The sequence below is a fragment of the Marmota flaviventris genome, chromosome 13, assembly GCF_047511675.1.
Source record: "Marmota flaviventris isolate mMarFla1 chromosome 13, mMarFla1.hap1, whole genome shotgun sequence".
NCBI classification, from domain to species: domain Eukaryota; kingdom Metazoa; phylum Chordata; class Mammalia; order Rodentia; family Sciuridae; genus Marmota; species Marmota flaviventris.
In genome coordinates, this window is record NC_092510.1 from 71678053 (window position 1) to 71697197 (window position 19145).

At 50.5% G+C, this 19145-nt stretch overlaps 1 protein-coding gene across 1 annotated transcript in view; it reads right to left on the bottom strand.

The window, feature by feature from the left end:
- Gabbr2 (gamma-aminobutyric acid type B receptor subunit 2) overlaps positions 1-19145 on the bottom strand; it is a 351347-nt gene that overhangs the window by 144607 nt on the left and 187595 nt on the right. Inside the window, exons 5-6 of the mRNA XM_027931027.2 lie at positions 8534-8599; positions 2738-2938 (exon numbers count right to left, since the gene is read on the bottom strand). Coding sequence (XP_027786828.1) covers positions 2738-2938; positions 8534-8599 — 267 coding nt within the window. The remainder of the gene's footprint in view (positions 1-2737; positions 2939-8533; positions 8600-19145) is intronic.

The following is a 19145-nucleotide window of genomic DNA, read 5'->3' on the forward strand; positions in this document are numbered from 1 at the left end:
AGATCACAAACAGGAACACTTCAATCCATTTGGGACCACGTTCCTTCAGAAGGGGGTGTTCCACAAGAGCAAGCACAGCTAGGAGTGGGTCAGGGCTTGAAAAATACAACCTGTGCAGGGCAGGACCAGGGTGAAGCAAATGAAGCACACCTTCAAGTACGAAATTTAAGGGGGAACCAAAAAAAAAAAGCCTCAGGAATCAGAATAAAAACACTTAATGCCATATTTTTAATCACATTTTTTTGTACTAATTTTGATTATTTTTAAAAGCACAGAATATGCGTGCACAAACACACACACACACCCCAGGGATTGAACTCAGGAGCACTCAACTATTGAGCCACATCTCCAGCCCTATTTTGTATTTTTAAATTCAGGGACAGTTTGTGTACAAGCAGTGACTTGAAAAATCGCACTCTATATGTGTGATATGAAATGAACTGCATTCTGCCATCATATAAAACAAATTAGAATAAATAAATAATTAAAATAAAAATTTAGAGACAGGGTCTCACTGAGTTGCTTAGCGCCTTGCTTTTGCTGAGGCTGGCTTTGAACTCGTGATCCTGCTGCCTCAGCCTCCAGAGCCACTGTGCCCAGCTTAACACATATTTTTTAAAACCTTGATTACTGAGGTTTCTGACACCTCTTCAGATTTTGCCCTGAGGCCCCACACCACAACTTTAAGTCCCCTGGAAGGGCTGAGGCCGTTGGGTTTGCAGGAGGGATGCCCCGAGAATGATGCTCACTACCGCCAAAGCTGGACCAAAAGACCGGCAGGGCCAGAGTGGTCCACGGAGTCTCCCAGCGGGGAGAGAGCAGTTAAGGAGGAAGCAGTCAGTCCTCTGCCGCTGGTGCATCTGGGTCTGGTGACACCTGACTGGAGATCTCCAGGAGCAGCTGGGACTCCCGACTACAGGGCCACGGAGGCCGCAGGCTTTTCTCCACTGTCCTGTCACTCAGGACGTCAGAGGAAATGCCAGCTCCGCTTCAGCAGCTGCAGGGACAAGTACTGGCCCCCTCACTTGCAGAGCACTCCTGACCGCCCTGCTCCACCCTCGGGGCCCCCTACATGGGTCCCCTATGGCTCTGGGGTGAGGCAACAGCCCTGAGGTCCTTGTGCATGGGATGGTGCAGGACAGAGGCTGGTCTCCTCCCCAGCCCCAGTGAAGAAATGAGAGTCGGGGTTCGGGGGTGGGGGGGTGGGGGTGTTGTTCCAAATGACAAAACATCTCCAGAAAACACCCGAGGAATGATCCCCCAAGGGGCGCTTCTGAGCTGGGCTCCTGCCCCCGCGGGGCTCCGCCCTTCCTGAGATCCAGGCTCCCAAATGGCACCCCGGGTGCCTGGGGCCACCCCTGCTGTGCTCCCTGGGTCTTAGGGGAGCCACCCAAACCTTTGATCTTCCTCCGTCTCACACTCTTTGCTTTTTATCATACTTTGATTTTGCTGTTTTTTTTCCCTTAGTTTTTGTATTTTCCTCATATTTTGTACTATTTTTAGATTAAAATATAGGGTATTCCCAGACCCAAGTGCCTTAATAAATCGCCAACATTGACGCCCTTAAAAATAACATTTACCAAAATGAGTTATATCTGTTCATTATTTAACATCTCAATTTTTTTTTTATGTACACATTGATTGTGGTCTGAAAATATTTCTTTCGGTGTTTTCCAACCAGGAGCCAACATGATCTAAAGAGTTGTTTACAAAAATGTGTCCTAATGATTTGCTATTTTTTGACAAACCAATAAATCATTTGTGTAGAGTTGTCTTTGATTGAGATTAAATAATGAAAGAAGCTAAATATGTATATAAGGAAGGTTTTTCTGGAAATGCAATCGGGTCTGCAGGAACCCTGGGTCTGGGTCACAACACAGAGGAAATGGAAGAGCCCTGTGTCCTGCTGTCCAGACCCAGCTGAAGGTCGGAAGTGACAAGGGGTGCTCCACTCACCAGGACCATCACCCTGAGTTTTGGTGACAGGCACACTGGTGGAGAACGGCATCCTTCTGAAATGCCATCACAGATACCATCTTCCCAGGTCCTGGCACAGCCTCGCCAGATAAGCAGGACAGGGCTGGTGACCTCCAGGGACAGCACGAGGGCCTGAGCACCTCGGCACCTTCCCAAGGCCCTGCCCAGCTGGGACAGCACCCTGTGCCAGCACCACGCTGGCCACCTGTGCAATTGCTCTGCCAAGCCCACAGCCCACTGACCCCTTATCCCCACCTTGAGGGTGTGACAGAGACTCAGAGAACCCAAGCTCAAGGTCATTTGAGGGTAAGTGATGAAGCTGAGTTCCGACCCACTTGGCCGGTTCATAGCACCCAAAGTCTGCTGGAGGGTCTTTCCTCTCCTTACAGAGAGCACCAATAAGATGAGGCATCAGTTAGACAAGAGATGACAGTCCAGGCCAGAGCAGCAGGGAGTGACACTCTGGCTGGGCCTTTTAGGCCCTGAGGTCAGTGTGGTGAAGGTCAGGTACGCCATCTCTTACCTGTACACCATGCTAGCTATCTACAGAGCAGCAACTCAATTCCCACAGCTTCCTAGAGCCCAGTGACTATCCCTGACTGAATTATAGGTACGTGAAGCTCAGAGAGCTCCAGTGATTTGCTCAAAGTCACACAGCAACACCTAGGGCAATATTGGTGCATCTTCCACCAACATTATCAGGCAAGATGGTCAAAAAAGATGGGCCTGGGGGCTAAGGTGGACGAGTCAAGGCACTGACCTTTCCTGAGATGGTCTTGATCTGTTTGGAGCTCAGGGGTTCGAAGTCCACACCGATGTAGCCTTCCATGGCAGCAAGTAGATTCTTCCGGACGCAGCGGGAGGAGTTGGCCTCCATGTGCACCTGCTCCCACCAGGAAGGCTCGTACCAGCCAGGGATGATCCACTGATACTTGCTGCCGTACATGTTCTCCTCGAAGGCCTGCAACAGAGGGAGGCTATGAAGGCACTGAGCGTCAAGCATCTGTCCAGGGCCCAGAGGATTTATTAATTTTTCTATCATTGTTCATTTTCAATTTTTCCATCTAGGTTCTTTCAAAGTACCTAGGATAATTTACATGCATAATAAAATAATGAATAAAAAATGAAATGAATAATGAATAAAAATGAAAACATAAGGGCTGAGTAAAATACAAACTATAATAAGTCTGCAGGAGGTAAAGGGAACCACACACGAACAAGCAAATCAAGGGTTCCAACCCAATACATGATTTAGCTGCATATTACATCATGAGCTTCCTGAAGGACCAAGAGAAAAGGGTAATAAAATTATTTATTATGTAGCTGTCATTACCAATAAATAAAAAAAAAATCAGCTTTTTGGAAAAACAGTGTTTTCTAGTCTTTAGCCCCAAACATGCCTCATATGGAGGACTCTGTCAATAGCCAGCATGGCATCAACACCATTTCTATAACAGATTTCATAAAAGCTGTTATTTTTTTATAGATCTTTATTAAAAGCTGAGGTCATACCTCAAAACATAACCCCAGGGAAGCAATTTTCAAGGGGCCAAGATACTTAATCTGGGTGGACAGTTTATTTAGCATGCTATTTGGCAAAGTGAGAAGTATCTCTGAATCTCTACTGGCAGCCTGATGTGCATAAATTGACATCCTAAACCCAGGTCTCTTTCATGTGTATGCATGACACACATCTGCTGTGACTGTCATTCACATTTACTCTGGGAGGCAGTTGGGGCAGGGTTTATCATTCTCACTCTAGAGAGGAAGAAACTGAAAATAAGAAAGGGAAATTAACTTTTCCAAGGTCACACAGCTAGGGAGGAAAGTCTGTCTGGGGACCTAGCTCTGCCTGCTGTGAGACCTCAGGGCCACACTGCCTGCTTCCCAATTAAACAAAAAGGCTTCAGAATGCTCCGATGCACCTCACTGCAATTATCACATACTAAAGGAAAAGCACCCTTGGATAGCTTTGGTGCACGCAGAAAAATCCTTCGTTAGGAAGGCATGCTCCACCGGGGTTCAGAATAAATTTCTCGGTATGGATCCCATCCTCAGGGATGGAGATGCCCAGAAGGGATTTCAGAGCAGCTTGGTGGATGGAGATGCCCAGGCGCTACCTCAATGCACAGGCGTTGAAACTTGAACATTCTGCGACCCTTCAGGCCTTTGCAGGGTGACACCTACAGTAGAAGGTCGTGTGGGAAACATTTGTGTCCCACCCTGCTATCCCTTGGCCTAGATCAGGGTCGGGTGAAGCTGGAAGACCTGGGGAGAGCAGCTGGGGAGGTAGATGAGGCTCTGGGACTCTAGCTGTGCTCAGAGGCTGCAGGAGGCCAGGCGCTCAGTGCTCCCTCTCCTCCCCACGCCCTGGGAGGTGCCGGCTCTAAATCTCCCTTGCAGGCCTGTGATCTCAGCAACTCCAAAGGCTGAGGCAGGAAGATTGCAAGTTGGAGGCAAGCCTCCAACTTGGGGAGACTCTGGCTCAAAAAATAAAAAGGACTAAGAAATCATCCAGTCACAGAAGAATAGAATTCAAGATCCACTTTTGAAGTATCCCACTTTTCTCAGCAAAACAAAACAGATAACCTCTTTGGAAGCATTCTTGATCTTGCAGGAGTGTTAGGAAGGTGTGTTGGCTGAGCTATAGGTGCACAGCGAGGACCTGAAGGGATCCTCCATTCACACGCCGGAGCAGCTTTTCCTCGCTGATGGAGGACAACACCCGCGTGAGAACTGCACCCAGCAAGGGCTTTGGGAGCACAGTGGGGCTCTCAGTGCCAGTTCTGTGACCTGCCAGTCTCCTCTTGAGTTTTCCAGAAAACAGAAGCTCGATTCATGTAAATGACAACATGTTTTGCTTTAAACATTATTTTTGATGAATCTAAAACTTTTTCCAGCATAGCTTCTGACCTTCTGGGGGAAAAAAAAAAGAGAGAGAGAGTCCAGCCAGCAGCACAGGCTCCCCGCCACAGGCCAGCCAGGTGATTCCCGCAGCAGCTGCTAGGCTGGCCTCCTCATCCCAACTCTGTGCAGAATGCAGAGCAGATCCCACCTCCCTGGGGTGGTTAAGAGATAAGTGAGATAAGATGTGCCAAGCCTGCAAAAGTTCGCTCAGGAACATTCCGCTGCTCCTTGTCACCCCTTCCCGCTCTTTTGGCTGGCAGTTCTTTTCCTGCACTCCTCTAGGCCACGCACAGTGATGCTCTCAGGCTCACAGAGGACGGCTCCAAATGCCCCAGATGACGGTGCTCGGATCCACTGGCCTCCAACCTACCCATGCCTGGTCACAGGAGCTGAGATAGCTCCACACAGGACCTCTGAGGGGGGCTGGGAGCTGGAGGATCTTGTCTGCTGGGTCTCCAGTACTTAGCCCAGTGCCCTGTATACAGGAGGCACTCAATAAGCGGTTGTGTCATGACTGATGTATTGTACTTCCCATTTCTGCAGCTGCCTGGGCTTTCATTTTCTCTAACAGTGGTAGACAGGTGGTGTCAGGGTCTGAGGTTGTGGAATGGACCCGGTGTGTGATAGATGGCCCTGAGCTCACGTTCTCCAGCCCCATGAACAGCACTGGTACTTATTAGCTGCACACATTAACCATGATGTGCATTTTTTAAAAACAAAATCCATTTCCTTTTTTTTATTAGGGTTTCTTTTGTCTCCTCCCCTCCCCTGCAAGAGGACATTTCCCAGGTGGGGGTGCAGCTCAGTGGTAGAGCGCTTGCCTAGCAGATGTGAGAAACTGGGTTCGATTCTCAGCACCACATATAAATAAATCAAATAAAGGTCTACTGACGGCTAAAAAAACGTTTAAAAAATAATTTTTAAAAAGGAGGAACATTTCCTTTTCTGTTAAGATTCCCAACAACAGTAGCAAGGAACCCTTCACATGGGCCAAGCAGTCATAGCTGGGATGAGGCTCCTACTTTTAAATGAAGCCACCACCCAATGATGCACCCGGCAAGGAGCACTGCTTCTATCCTAGAGATGAGGCAGCTGGGGACCAGAGAGTTAAAGTGACCTGCCTAAGGACACACAGCTGGCAATGCTAAAGTCAGAACCTGGATCAGAGTGCTGCAGAACTTAGCCCAGACCACCCAGGATGGAGAAGACCAAAGCCACACTGTTGCTGGCCCTGTGCTGGAGCCAAGATGAATACGTGGCCACAGGGCTATAAATAGGCCTTGCATTCGCCTTCTGCCCTCCCACTGAGTGGCAGTTCCAATCTCAAGAGCCCAGCAATGGCCGCGCAGTCTGCAAGGCAGCATCTGGAAGGTGAAGCCGCGGTGGCGTCCCTCTGGTCAGGACAGGAAGGCTCTTGAGGGGGTCTCTGCTCTGAGCAGCCCCTCCCTCCTCAACACCTCCTTCTCCATGGACCAACACGTGGGCTTGCACCAGACCAGAAGCCCCCCGGACGCTCCTGGGGAGCTGCAGCGGGAAGACTCCGGGCCAAGTCCAGCCAGAGCGCAGGGCGGAGTGGGCGGGGGCGGCGAGCCCCTGTGCGTGTGGGAGGCAGACCGTCAGGCCATCTGTCCCAGAGCAGAAGCCGCGACTACAGAAAGCAAAATAGTCCCCGCAGGTGCGCAACGTGAGGTCGTAGGACGGCGGCCCGGCTTCAATCTGAACAGAGCAGCGGTTCTGCCGGTCTCCATCCGGATCCCGCCTGCGTGTGGCGCATGGCGCCACACCGTCCTGGGTCATTTTTATTTACTGTTATTCTTTTTCCTGGAGTTACTTCTCTTCTTCATTTGACCAGCATCAACTAGCGCAGCACGCGAGCTTCTTGCAAGGTCTGGGGGTCCCCAAGGGTAAGACTCAGTTCCCCTTCCAAAGTGCTCTCCAAATTGGGACTTCGTTTTCCTTTCCAAAATGGGTCCTTGGTGTCAAGGGCAAGGTGTAAAGGGTTTGGGATGAAATTATTAAATGTCTGTGCTCCGTATTTCCAGCTGTCCTTGTTTCGCTCCTCTGATTTCACTGTGGAAAGGCCCCTCTCTATCCTCATTGGTTCATCGGATGCTCCAGATGTCATGGAGCCCATCAGCAAGTGCACCAGCCAGCCAGACGCTCCATCTTCACACCCGAGACCCCCATGGCGAAACAGGCAAACAAGGGCACTGGTCTTTACCAAGCACCCGCCAAGCTTAGGGCTGTGCAGAGGGTGTTTGTAATCCCAGGTGACCATGACCGCAGCCACAGCTCTGTTCTTGTTCCTGGTCTCCTTTTGGTCCCTTTCTTTCCTGAAATGGGGCACCAGGGTGGGCAGGACACTCCAGGCCAAGTCCCCAGCAGACAGCAGGGTGAGGGTGATGGGGGGGTGTGACAGCTTCATCCTGGTGTGCATAAGTCTGAGGTCACCTTGGTCCTTTGGAAGTTGTGGTCACACTGGTGACCCCTGTCATAGACCCTGGGGTCAGCTGAGACCACCCCAGAGGCCCCTTCTGGGGTCAGCATACACTGTTCCTCAGCTGGGCCTTGAACTTCAGCCAGCCCGGTTGTTCTAATGTAACTCATATCAGAACCATTAGATTTCATTTTCCTGGAGTTGATCAAACATTCCAGCCTATTCTGGTTCTTTGCACCCTGGCTCTGTCACCCAGTGCATTTCATGACCTCTACGATTCCTACAAGCCTGCTGTTTACAACTGCCTCCAAGCTGCTCACACAGAGGTGAAAGAGAACAGGTCTGTGGCCATCACCAGGGACTACACCTAGAACACCTTCCGTCAGAGGAGGCTCTTAGGCACACAGTGCTCCCTAGCTGGCCCTCATCCTGTTGGCTTTTCTCCTGACCCAGGTGGAGGAGGGGAGCTGGGAATCAAAAACGGAAACAGGCTTCCTTCCTGGGTAACTAAGGTAGAATATCATACAGAGAGATGTTCCTTTTTTTAGATCAGATTGGGGACCAGGTGAGCAGAGACTGAAGCTTGGCTTGGCCACGAGTTGGCTGAGCTGTTGGACAAGCCCTCCACCTCTCTGGGACTCTATTTCCTTCTCTGTAAAATGGGACAACTGTAGCTGCTTCACGTGGTTTTCTTTTCTTTGTGTTTGAATTATTTTTGTATTAAAACAATAGCTTTTATTAAAGTATAATCGACATGCAATTAGACTTCACGTGGTTTTGAAGATTAAATGAGGTAAGGTCTAAGAGGGACCTGGTCACTTGTCACACACCAGCCAACCATAAAGGATTTGAGGTGAGACAATGAAGGACTGATGCTCTGTCCTGGACTTAGCTCTGAGCCCTGCTTGCAGGACCAGGCAGGCTGAGTCACTCACACCTGTGCAGACAGCTGGGCCTCCCCGTGCAGGACACAGAGCAGGCCCAGCAAAGCGCAGCCAGGCTGAAAGCTGGGAAGGGGCTGAATGGCTTCGGCAGGGGGCACTGATGCTTCAGGCTGGGAGATGTGGGCAGGGCTCTGAGCCTGGGGGGCTCCCTGAAAAGAGGAAGCATCAGTGAGCACCAGGCTTCAGCTCCCTGTCTCTAGTCCTATGACAGTCCTCGCCCCAGCTGTGACACCCAGTGGGGACACAAGGGCTTGGTCACTTTACTTACACAACAGAACACTTTTGCTGCCATATTCTGGTCAAACTGGCCAAGGATGATCCGCACATCATTGCCCTGTAAAGAGAAGGACACACATGTGAGAGCCAGCGGGTGACAGGCATGGCCTGGGGCTTAAGGCCACAGGCAGGACACATTCCTATGCCCCAGGCAGCACCCCCATCCCTCCCAGCCTCGTCCCCAGCTCCTGCAGGAATCCTCCCTGGTCTGGGGCAGCCAGGGGCAGGACTGCATCCAAAGCAGACGACTCTGAAGAGCCTGGGGTACAGGCCATGCGTGGAGGGTGCTTCCTCCCTTCCACACAGGGAAACTGAGGCCAGAGGAGGGGAAAACACAAGACTCCAGTCAATCACACTCCCCCAGTGTGTTCTAGACTTTTCTATCTTCTCAACAACCAACCAGCCCCTCAGGGCACTCTTAGAGCCCCCAGAGGTTCCTGGTTAGAGGTCCCAGAGGCTCTCCATGATTGTTCAAATCTCAGCTCCTTTTCCTGTCCCAGCTTCAGTTTCCTCACCCAGAAGAGGGGGGATAATGGTGGAACTTACCTGACAGGATTGCTGGGAGGACTGAGTGAGATAACAACCCTCATGATGTGTTTACCACATAGCAAGTGCCCATAGGGACTGGAAAGCCTTAGTATTTGAGAATTTTCCCCAGCCCACCTTCATTTCTAAGGTAAATCTGTACTTGGAAGCTCCGTAAATGGGACACTAGTGATCTCAATGTGGTTAACAGGTGCATACTGTACAACAACCCTTGTAACTCATTCACTCAACAAACATGTAACAAGTGGCTGCCTGAGGGTCCCTCCTGGGTCAAGGTAATGGGTCCTACATCACTTTCTGGGGACTGGGATGCAGCATAGGCCCTGACCCATAGAGAATAGGCCAAAGAAAGATGGGCTGGGCATGAGGCCCGGCCTCCACTCAGCAGCCAGGAGGACCAGCAGCCAAGAGACCCAGTCCAACAGGAGATGTCATTCTCCTGCAGGTCTCTACCCGCCCCCCCCAGCAGGCCTCAGGCCCTTTGATGCACCAAGAAGGGAAACATGCCTTTAAAGATCAGTTTTTAGCATCTTTCGAAATTGGAAAGTGCTGACTAGGAAGCCATCTTACTCATCGTGTGCTTGTGCAAAATAAAAAAGGCCTGCATTCTAAAACCATCCTTCGTTTTCAAGCAAGAATGGAAAGAGAGAGAGAGGGGAAAAAAAAAAACTCGCTCTGAAAGGACTTTAAAGGATCGTTAACAGAGCAGTTGAAGGAAAGCAGGCCTTTGTCTGCAATGCTATAAAAAGTTCCAAGCTGCTTCCGATCATGGACAGACTCCCAGGCACACTGCTTGTTGGTTGAAATCTTCTGGCCTTTCTTGCTGCTAATAGTATCCGTCCATCCAGCCAGCCAGCCCGCCCAATATTTAATGAGCATCTACTTTGTGCCAAGCCCTGTGTTGCTCAACATGGTATGGTAGAAAGAGCTTATTAGAATTCAGAGTCAAGAGAGATCTGGGCTCAAATCCCAGCTCCGCCACTAACTAGCTGCACACCCTTGGTCCTGATCACCTGGAGCCACAGTTTCATCTCAGAAGCAGGGATGGTCCTTCCTGACATGCTGGTGTAGGAGGCATGATAATGACATCTCAGCTCCTCCCTAAATGCTGTTGTTCTTCTGAGAGCTCTTTCTTCCCCCCAGCTCTCCCTGGGCAGCCTCATTCATGACCCTAGCCACAAATGCCCTATCTGTTCTGTGAACTCTCAAATCTCAGTCCCCAGCCCAGACTCTTGTTCAGCTGCCCTGGGACACCTTGGGATCCTCCCAGCGCCTCCAGCACATGCCTGAAGCTGAACTCATGATCCCTCCCGGCAAGCCCCTTCCTCTCCTCTATTTTCCATCTCTGGGAACCGTACTGCCACTCACCCGAGTTGGGAACCTGAGAGTCACCTGAGATTCACTTTTCTTCACCTCCAAAGCCAGAACCTTCACCAAGGCCTGGTGTTTCTGTCTGCTCACTATCTTCAGAATCAGCTCTGTCCCCCAGCCCCGATGCCCTCCCTGGTTTAGTCATGGTCCTTCCTTCTTTCCTTTGTGGACAGCTGGACCTCACCTTTGGTCCTGCCCAGCCACCCAGTCTCACAGGGCAGATGTAGGAGTCATGCCTAGATCCAAATCTGACTATGAAATCTTTTTATGGCTCCCGAAGTTTTCAGATCAAACTTGGAGCTCAGGATTCTTTACCACGTGACTCCTGCCCACTTCTCCCTCACATTTCTCACTCCTCTTCAAGGCAGTATAAATGAACTACCAGCAGTTTCCCCCAAAATGCCTGCAATTCATCCATCCATTCATTCCTATTCTGTCCCCTCCTTCTTTCTGTAAGCTCAACCATTCAGTGACTTTCCTCCCCCCAACATGCTCTGCCTGCATGGCTGCTCCCCACCCTGCCTGCCTCCCCTCGAGCTCCCCTACTCTGAGAAGCTGTCTCTGTCCCATTGGGCTTGGATGCCATTTCCTCCTCTGTGGGCCAGGGGCACCCATGCTTCTCTCCATCACATTTCCCTCTGAGACCAAGGGGACTCATCTCTGGTCCCCAGCTCCCAGCATACGACATGACACCCATGTCAGTAAATATGCATCAAATGCAAGGTGCAGTGAGGAGTGCCATGTGCAGCATGGAATGCCATCCTTGTCTCCACGGGTCACTCAGGGGGCGGGGGACTTTATTGTTGCTGCACTAGTATCCTGCTGGTCCCAGGTCCTGGGACTGACTGGGCTCACCATGTCCACTTCTCAAATGAACCGAGGGACCCGTATCTTCATGGCTGACTGTCTGACCACCTGCTGACAAATAACCAGCTCTGCCACTCGAGGATCATTTAGAATCTCTGCTGCCATGACAACCATGTTGCAAAGACCACCTGGTTCTACGCGCCAGGCTGTTAGGTATGCATGGGGCCCAAGGGATCACCCCTCTAGCAAGCGCCTTCCCAGAGAAGCCAAAGGCTTTCTCCAAAGCTGAACTGCATCCCAAGTCCAGGCTCTTACTTTGCTGACCCCGGCCCTCAGAGGTCCTGAGGCCAGACGGTGCCTGAAGTAGGAAGCTGTTCAAACCCTCTCTGTTTCTGGAGGGCAAGTGGTGGGACCCAGATGCTGCCAAACCTGAGAGGGAGGAGGGGCCTGAGTGGGAGGAGGGGCCTGAGAGGGAGGAGAGGTCTGAGTGCGAGGAGGGGCCTGTGAGGGAGGAGGGGTCTGGGTGGAAGGAGGGGCCTGGGTGGGAGGGGGGCCTGTGAGGGAGGAGAGGTCTGAGTGGAAGGAGGGGCCTGAGAGGGAGGAGGGGCCTGTGAGAGAGGAGAGGCCTGAGAGGGAAGAGGGACCTGTGAGGGAGGAGAGGTCTGAGTGGAAGGAGGGGCCTGAGAGGGAGGAGGAGCCTGAGAGAGAGGAGAGGCCTGTGAGGGAGGAGGGGCCTGAGAGGGAAGAGGGACCTGTGAGGGAGGAGGGGTCTGAGTGGAAGGAAGGGCCTGAGAGGGAGGAGGGGTCTGTGAGGGAGGAGGGGCCTGTGAGGAAAGAGGGGTCTGAGAGGGAAGAGGGCCCTGAGTGGAAGGAGGGGCCTGAGAAGGAGGAGGGGCCTGAGAGGGAGGAGGGGCCTGCGAGGGAGGAGGGGTCTGAGTGGAAGGAGGGGCCTGAGAAGGAGGAGGGGCCTGAGAGGGAGGAGGGGCCTGTGAGGGAGGAGGGGTCTGAGTGGAAGGAAGGGCCTGAGAGGGAAGAGGGGTCTGTGAGGGAGGAGGGGCCTGTGAGGGAGGAGGGGCCTGTGAGGGAGGAGGGGCCTGTGAGGGAGGAGGGGCCTGAGAGCTAGGAGGGTACTTTGAGGGAGGAGGGCCCTGTGAGGGAGGAGGGGCCTGTGAGGGAGGAGGGGCCTGAGTGGGAGGAGGGGCCTGAGAGCTAGGAGGGTACTTTGAGGGAGGAGGGCCCTGTGAGGGAGGAGGCTCCCAGTGCAGAGTGAGCCTGGGATCCAAGAGGGGTAGTGGGCAAAGCGGGATAAGAGCAATCAGATCCTGGGGGGACCTTTTTAGAGCAGTACGAAGAGTTCAGGATACCCAGACATGGATGTGTGCATCCTGGGGCAAGAGGAGGTGTCTGAGAGTGGGGAAGCACTCTGGAACTTGTGAGAAGCAACTTATGAGAAGATTTGGGGTGGGGAAAAGAATTTAGGGAATAGCCATAGTTTTTACAAACATATGTGTGCGCAGAAGTTCCACGTCACACTTTTCACTGTTGACTAGCTTGTATCTTTCCCTGAAAGTCCAGAGAGTGGAAAGAGAAACTTGGGGTCAGCCATGGTCCCTGACTCTGGCCAAAAAGCCCACCTACCTGGCAGGGCAAGCACAAGTTCACTCTCCCAACAAAGCCCAGGGCAGTTTAAGGAATTCTGGGGGTGGGGAGGGGAGGCAGGAAGTCCTGAGGATGGTTCACAGAGCAGGGCTCTGCTGGGACAGACAGGGGACTTGCCTGGGGCAGGGTATGGAAACTTCTAGGTCTTCATGGACTTGGTTCTGCAGAGGCAATGAAGGCAGATGACTGGGTGAGACAGATGACAACTCCTTCCCAGATGTTTGATCTTGGTAGACCAGGGACAGAGACCTCTGTTCACACCCAAAAAGGGGGCAAGATTGGAAGGAAACAGTGGTGGGGGTGGGGCCTGGAGACAGGGAGGGATTCCCTGCCCCAGACCTCCCAGGACTTGTGAGGCAGAAAGGTCCACTGAGTTCTCTCTGGAGAGGAGCCCAAGGTGGCCCAGACCTCCAGTTGGTGTCCTTTCCTCTTTAATGGCTCCTTCTCATTCATTGTCTGGAGCTCCCTTCATCTCTAGGATGCTTACAGGGACCTAAAATATTCTCTCTCTTTCTCTCTCTCTCACATACACAGAAAGGAAGACCCAAGTAAGCACATGTGTGTGTGGGGAGAATTCCAGAGTCTTTCTGGCTGGTGTGTTAAGCAGTCTGTCAGCCCCACCTTGGGAGGGGCACTATTATTAAGCCTACTTTGAAGAAATGAGACCTAAAGAATTAGGCCCTTTCACAGATGCAGTAGACCCCTCCTCCAGGGTGGTATGCCACCCCAGCTGTAATGGGGGGGGCTGTTGGTAGCTCCAACCCTTCTTTGAGAGGTGCTCTTGACTAAGGGGGGCTTCCTGGCCCTGGGAGACCATGCCAGTGTCCACACCCTGTGGGCAGCTGCTAAGGACTGTTCCACAGATAGAAGACCTAGTGCCCTTGCTAAAAGGCAAGACCAGCCCCCTGGGGTGCCTATGCCCCAGAGATCCCTATAGAGCCAGGTAAAACTGGTCTCCAGCCAGGACAGCCCTGGCCTGTTGACTTAGCTCCCCTCCCACCTCCTCCTGCTCCCCTCCCTCAATGAAGCACTTTTATAGGAGTCCCAGCCTCTGTTTCTAGGGACTTCAACCTAAGCTTCCAGGTGATACAGATAGGAAGTGACCTGGGCCCCAGATTGATGTGGCCCCAAGAACCTCAGGGCTTGGCCACTGCCCCCTCCCAATTGCCTCCCAGGCAGAGAAAGTGAAGCCCACTATCCTAAGCTGCTGGAGCTCGGCATCCAGTCTGCAGCTTAGCATCCAGTCTGCAGCAAGGACTCATGAAGAAAAGGTGGAGCAGATCTTGAAGTGAAAGAATGTGAACAGCACATGCAGCCCTGAGTCACTAAAATATCTGGTGTGCACTGAGAAGAACAGGAGGGCAGAAGCTAGGAAGGTAGGGACCAGTCCCTGCACCACGGGGTGTGGCATCCTAGAGGGAAGGCTGCTGACCCCTGGCTTATCTGGAGTCTCCTACCACCCACACCTCTGTCTCAGCCCACTGTCCATCACACCCTGGTTTCTCAAGGACCCTCCCATGAGGCTTCATCTCAGAGACCTGCTGAGCTGCTGAGACCATACAGAACCATGCAGGAGGCACTGCAAGCTCTGGGCGGTGGCTTAGAGGCTGGCCACCATGTGAACTGGAAGATGACTGGGAGGCACTGGCCAGGACTGCCCCATGGTCTGCCTGTAGACCTGGGAAGCTCAAGGGGGTTCACCTAGATATCCCTTCCAATGTCCTCCTGACAGAGTGATTCAGCAACCAGAATGAACACTCTCTTTTCTTGAACCCAAATTAATCTTTCTTGGACGTTCCCACCACCCCAAACGTCTAAAGGTTCAGAAGCAGGAAACACGTATTCACTATACAGAAAGGGCGTGGAAGGGAGGAGCCCACTCCAGCCTGCAGGCACAGAATGGTATTTCCTTCAAGTTTATTATTGTTTCTTGAAAATTTATCTATGTTTAGCAGTCTAAGAATGTATCTGTCTTAAGATAAAAATAATACCTTTTTTTCCTCCACCATTCTGAGCAAAACTGGCCCGTGGGGACAATGTTCCATGTTTATTCTGTAGCTTTGTGTCTCCTTGGGGTGCTTGTGTGAGTTAGTTACCGAGGTCAGCATGGGCTCTAGGCTGCTAGATGTGTGTGGGTGGCGATTCCCATAGGGACTCTCCCATCTGCTTGGAGAAGAGGGTGACAATTCCCACCAGGACTTTTCTGGTCAGTGGGAGGAGGGAGCATATGATTCCTACAAGGACCCTCCCTTGAGGCAAAGGTGAGGTGAGTTCCCCTCGGCCTGTCTTTATGGTCTTCCTGCAACAGGCAGCATCGTGTCCTCCACAAATCCCCAAAGCCTGTGAGGATGCCGTATTGTACCACAGGGGAACTCATGTTACAGGTGGCATTACAGTCACTGATTTTTAATATAGGGAGGTTATGTTGGCACAATGTAATCACAAGGGTCTTTAAAAGTGGAAGAGTTGATCTAGGCATGGTGGTACATGCCTGTAATCCCAGCAGCTTGGGAGGCTGAGGCAGGAAGATGGTGAGTTCAAAGCCAGCCTCAGCAAAAGCAAGGCGCTAAGCAACTGTCTCTTAATAAAATACAAAATAGAGCTGGGGATGTGACTTGATGGTCCAGTGCCCCTGAGTACAATCCCCAGTACTCCCCCTCAAAAAAAAAGTGGAAGAGTTTGACACAGGGACATGGTATAAGAAAGGCTCAGCTGACAACTGGTGGCTTTCAAGTCAGAGGAAGGGGCCACTTGCAGGATTCCAAGTTGCCTCTAGAAGCTGGAAAATGCAAGGAAATGGACTGTCTTCCCAGAGCCTCCAGAAAGCACCCATCCCTGATGATGCCTTGATCTCAGCCCGCTGAGGCTGGTGTTGGGCCTGTGGTCTCCAGGACAGTGAGACAGACCTGTGCGGTTTGCAGTTATTCCATTACTCCAGCTGCCCAGGAGCTGGATGCACCTCCCTCTCCAGCAGGACCTGACCCTGGGCAGATTCTTCTGCCCTTTCCTCTCCACTTGGGTTCCAGGACCCTCTCTATCACTGCTGACCAACTGGGCTGATTTTCTGGTCAAAGCTGTGTCCTTATTGTGCCATTTGAGCCATAAGAATCCCAGTGATACTGGCAGTGAATTGGGCTTTTTTGTGACTCACTCAAAAAGAAAAATGATGCACCTCTGAGTGGTAGAGGCAGTTTTCCTTATCCCTTCTTTTCAGAGTGGAAAGGTTGGCTCCATTTTCCTGGTCCCATGATGACATTCTGGAGCTCAAACATGGCTCAGGAAGCAAAAGGAATATAAGGGCTTTCTATCCAGCCTGGGTCTTTCTGCCTGCCCTTCCTAGGCACACCTGTCCACCGAGGGTCAGTGTGTAAGCTGCAAAGCTACCTCATTCCTGTTTTATTGCCAAGAAGGCCTAGGAAGAAGGGGTTATTTTAAATTTTTGATCTATGGACAAACTCCTGAGATGTCCAGAGGCTGTGGAGGGATCTCATTGCTAACTGAGGATGGGGTGGGCATGAAGCAGGAGCCCGCTGTGGGGGTTCAGAGTCAGTCTGCAGCTCCAGAGCAGGCCTGCCATCTCAGCCCATGCACTTATCCACTGTGTGGCCTTGGGAAAGTTGTTAAACTTGCCTGAGCTTCGGTTTCTCTATGTGTAAAGTGGAGATAGCAGTACCTTCCTTTAGGACAGATGGTGGCAAACATTTCTATAAAGGGCCGGGTAGAAAATACTTCAGGTTTCATAGGCCATAGAATCTTTGTTGCAGATACTCAGTTCTGCTGCTGTAGCACAAACGCAGCCAAAATCAATGTAGTCAATGAATGTGTTCCAATAAAACTTTATTTGTAAAACCAAATGGTGGACCCCATTTGGCCCATGAGCCACCATTTGCTGACGGTTATTGTAGAGTTATCATGAGGATTAAATGAATTAATAAATCTTCAGGAACAAAGCAGAGGCTAAAAGTGTCATTCATTGTTGTTGAAGCATCTGTGAGGGTAGGAGAACACACGGATAAGAAGGGAAAGAGAGAAAAGCTTTGGGCTCCTCCCTCCTCTGGTAAATGCATCTTCAAAATGGGAGTTCTGTGGGCTCAGAGAGCATACACAAATTGCTCACAATCTCCCAGCTTTGCTTCATGTCCCAAAGCATGGGTTTTTAAAGGCTTTTGTTGTTATTTTAATATATTCATTAAAAGATAGGGAGTCCTAACCTTGAGTTCCATAATTTTATTGTTGAGTGGTTTTTTTCTGTTCCACTGTTTCCCAGGTTTCCAATAGAACATCCATCAGCCTGTGAGAGCCACACTCTGCACATAGGGACCCTCACACAGCCCTGGTCCATGAATGTTCTAGGGTCTTTGAACAGAGGACACTGAGGCAGGGATAGGACTTAAACCCAGGGTCCACTTGATGCAAAAGCCCCTGTGCTGAATTTCTGTTTGGGATAATGAGGAAAGTCTGGAAGTGGAAATTAAGGGGGTTGTATTTAATGTCACTGAATTGAGTGAGTGCTTTGTTAAAAATGGTTAAAAGGAGCCAAGTGTAGTGGTGCATGCCTAGAATTCCAGCAATTTAGGAGGCTGAGGCAGGAGGATTGCAAGTTTAGCCTGGGCAACTTAGTAAGATCTTGTCTCAAAATAAAATTTTAAAAAAGGGCTAGGGGTATAGCTTAATGGTAAAGCACACTTGGGTTCAATCACCATACCACCAAAAAAAAAAAAAAAAAAAGGTTAAATGGTAAATTTTGTTATGTATATTTTATTCCAATAAAAAAAGGGTGGGGGTAGCAAGAATAGTACTTCTTATGCCATACGAACAAACTGAAAACAAAAACAAAACCACAAAAATGAAAAGAATGTGACTACTGTAAATCAGGGGTACTACTACTAAAGGTGGGTGAGGGTGCTGGGACTGGGAGTGGGTGGGGAAGGGCTCTTGTATCTAACAAAGCTCTCTGACTCAATGGTGTCTACCTCAAGATTCTGTAAGGCATTCATTTGGTCAGTGTGGGTTTTGAATCAGTGTTTTATTTTCTAATAGCATTTTGGGATAGGGAGAGGGCCACCAGGGATTGAATTCAGGGGCACTTGACCACGGAGCCATAGCTCCAGCCCTATTTTGTATTTTATTTAGAGATAGGAACTCTCTGAGTTGCTTAATGCCTCACCATGGCTGAGGCTGGCTTTAAACTTGTGATCCTCCTGCCTCAGCCTCCCAAGCTGCTGGGATTATAGGCATGTGATACCGCACCCGACTCTAATAGCATTTAAAAAAAAATCCTATTCTTTCCACAAAAGTATTTAGCCTCCACAAACCTGCACTGACCTGGGGAAATTGCCCCTCATGTCTCTGTTCCAGAAATAAGGGCCTATGGATGCCTGGGTCTGAAATAATGACCTACCAAAACAATCAAAAATGAAAATACTAGTGGGGGATGGGGGCCACTTCAGGAAAGGAAGATGAAGCAAGCAAATCCGGCAGAGGGAAGTCCCCAACCTGGAGCTCATACCACAGGCCCAGTTCTTGGCCTCTGCAGGGGGCGCTTCCCAGCCCTGCCTGGCAACAGATCCTACAGCCCCTGGTTTAGGACCTGCCTAGAATGAGGTCAAAATGCTTGGGGCTTCCTGGCACAAAGATGGTTTTATTTCCTGACTTTTTTGATATGAACTTTGATACCTACCTGTAAATCAGCCTTTTTAATATCAGTATTCAGGTCTTCTGTGTTCTGACTGATTTTTGCCTGGGTGTCCAAGTCTGAGGTAGAGATGTGATGTCCCCCAACACTATTGTGTTCCTGCCAAATCCTCTTTGTATTTCCAACAGGCTTTTCTTTATTTATTTCAGCGAGAAGTAATGGTCCCCGAGCCTATTATTCTCACAGCAGGGGGTATCCTTATCTATAGAAAAGGACTCTCCTTAATCCTGCTGAATGCCTGTACCTTGGCTTCTCTTTGGTCCCTTATGAATGGGAGTCTCACCGCACTGTGATTTGTTCAATAGACTTTTACCTAACCTTTGACCTTTAACCTCTGTGCATCACCTATTTTGTCTGTTGTAAAAAGTTTTTCAAAATGCTGAGGGGCTGGGGCTGGGGCTCAGCGGTAATGCACTTGCCTGGTATGAGTGAGGTACTAGCTTTGATTCTCAACACTGCATGTAAATAAACAAAATAAAGATTTATCAATAATTTAAAAAAATTTTTTAAATAAATCAAGTAAAAT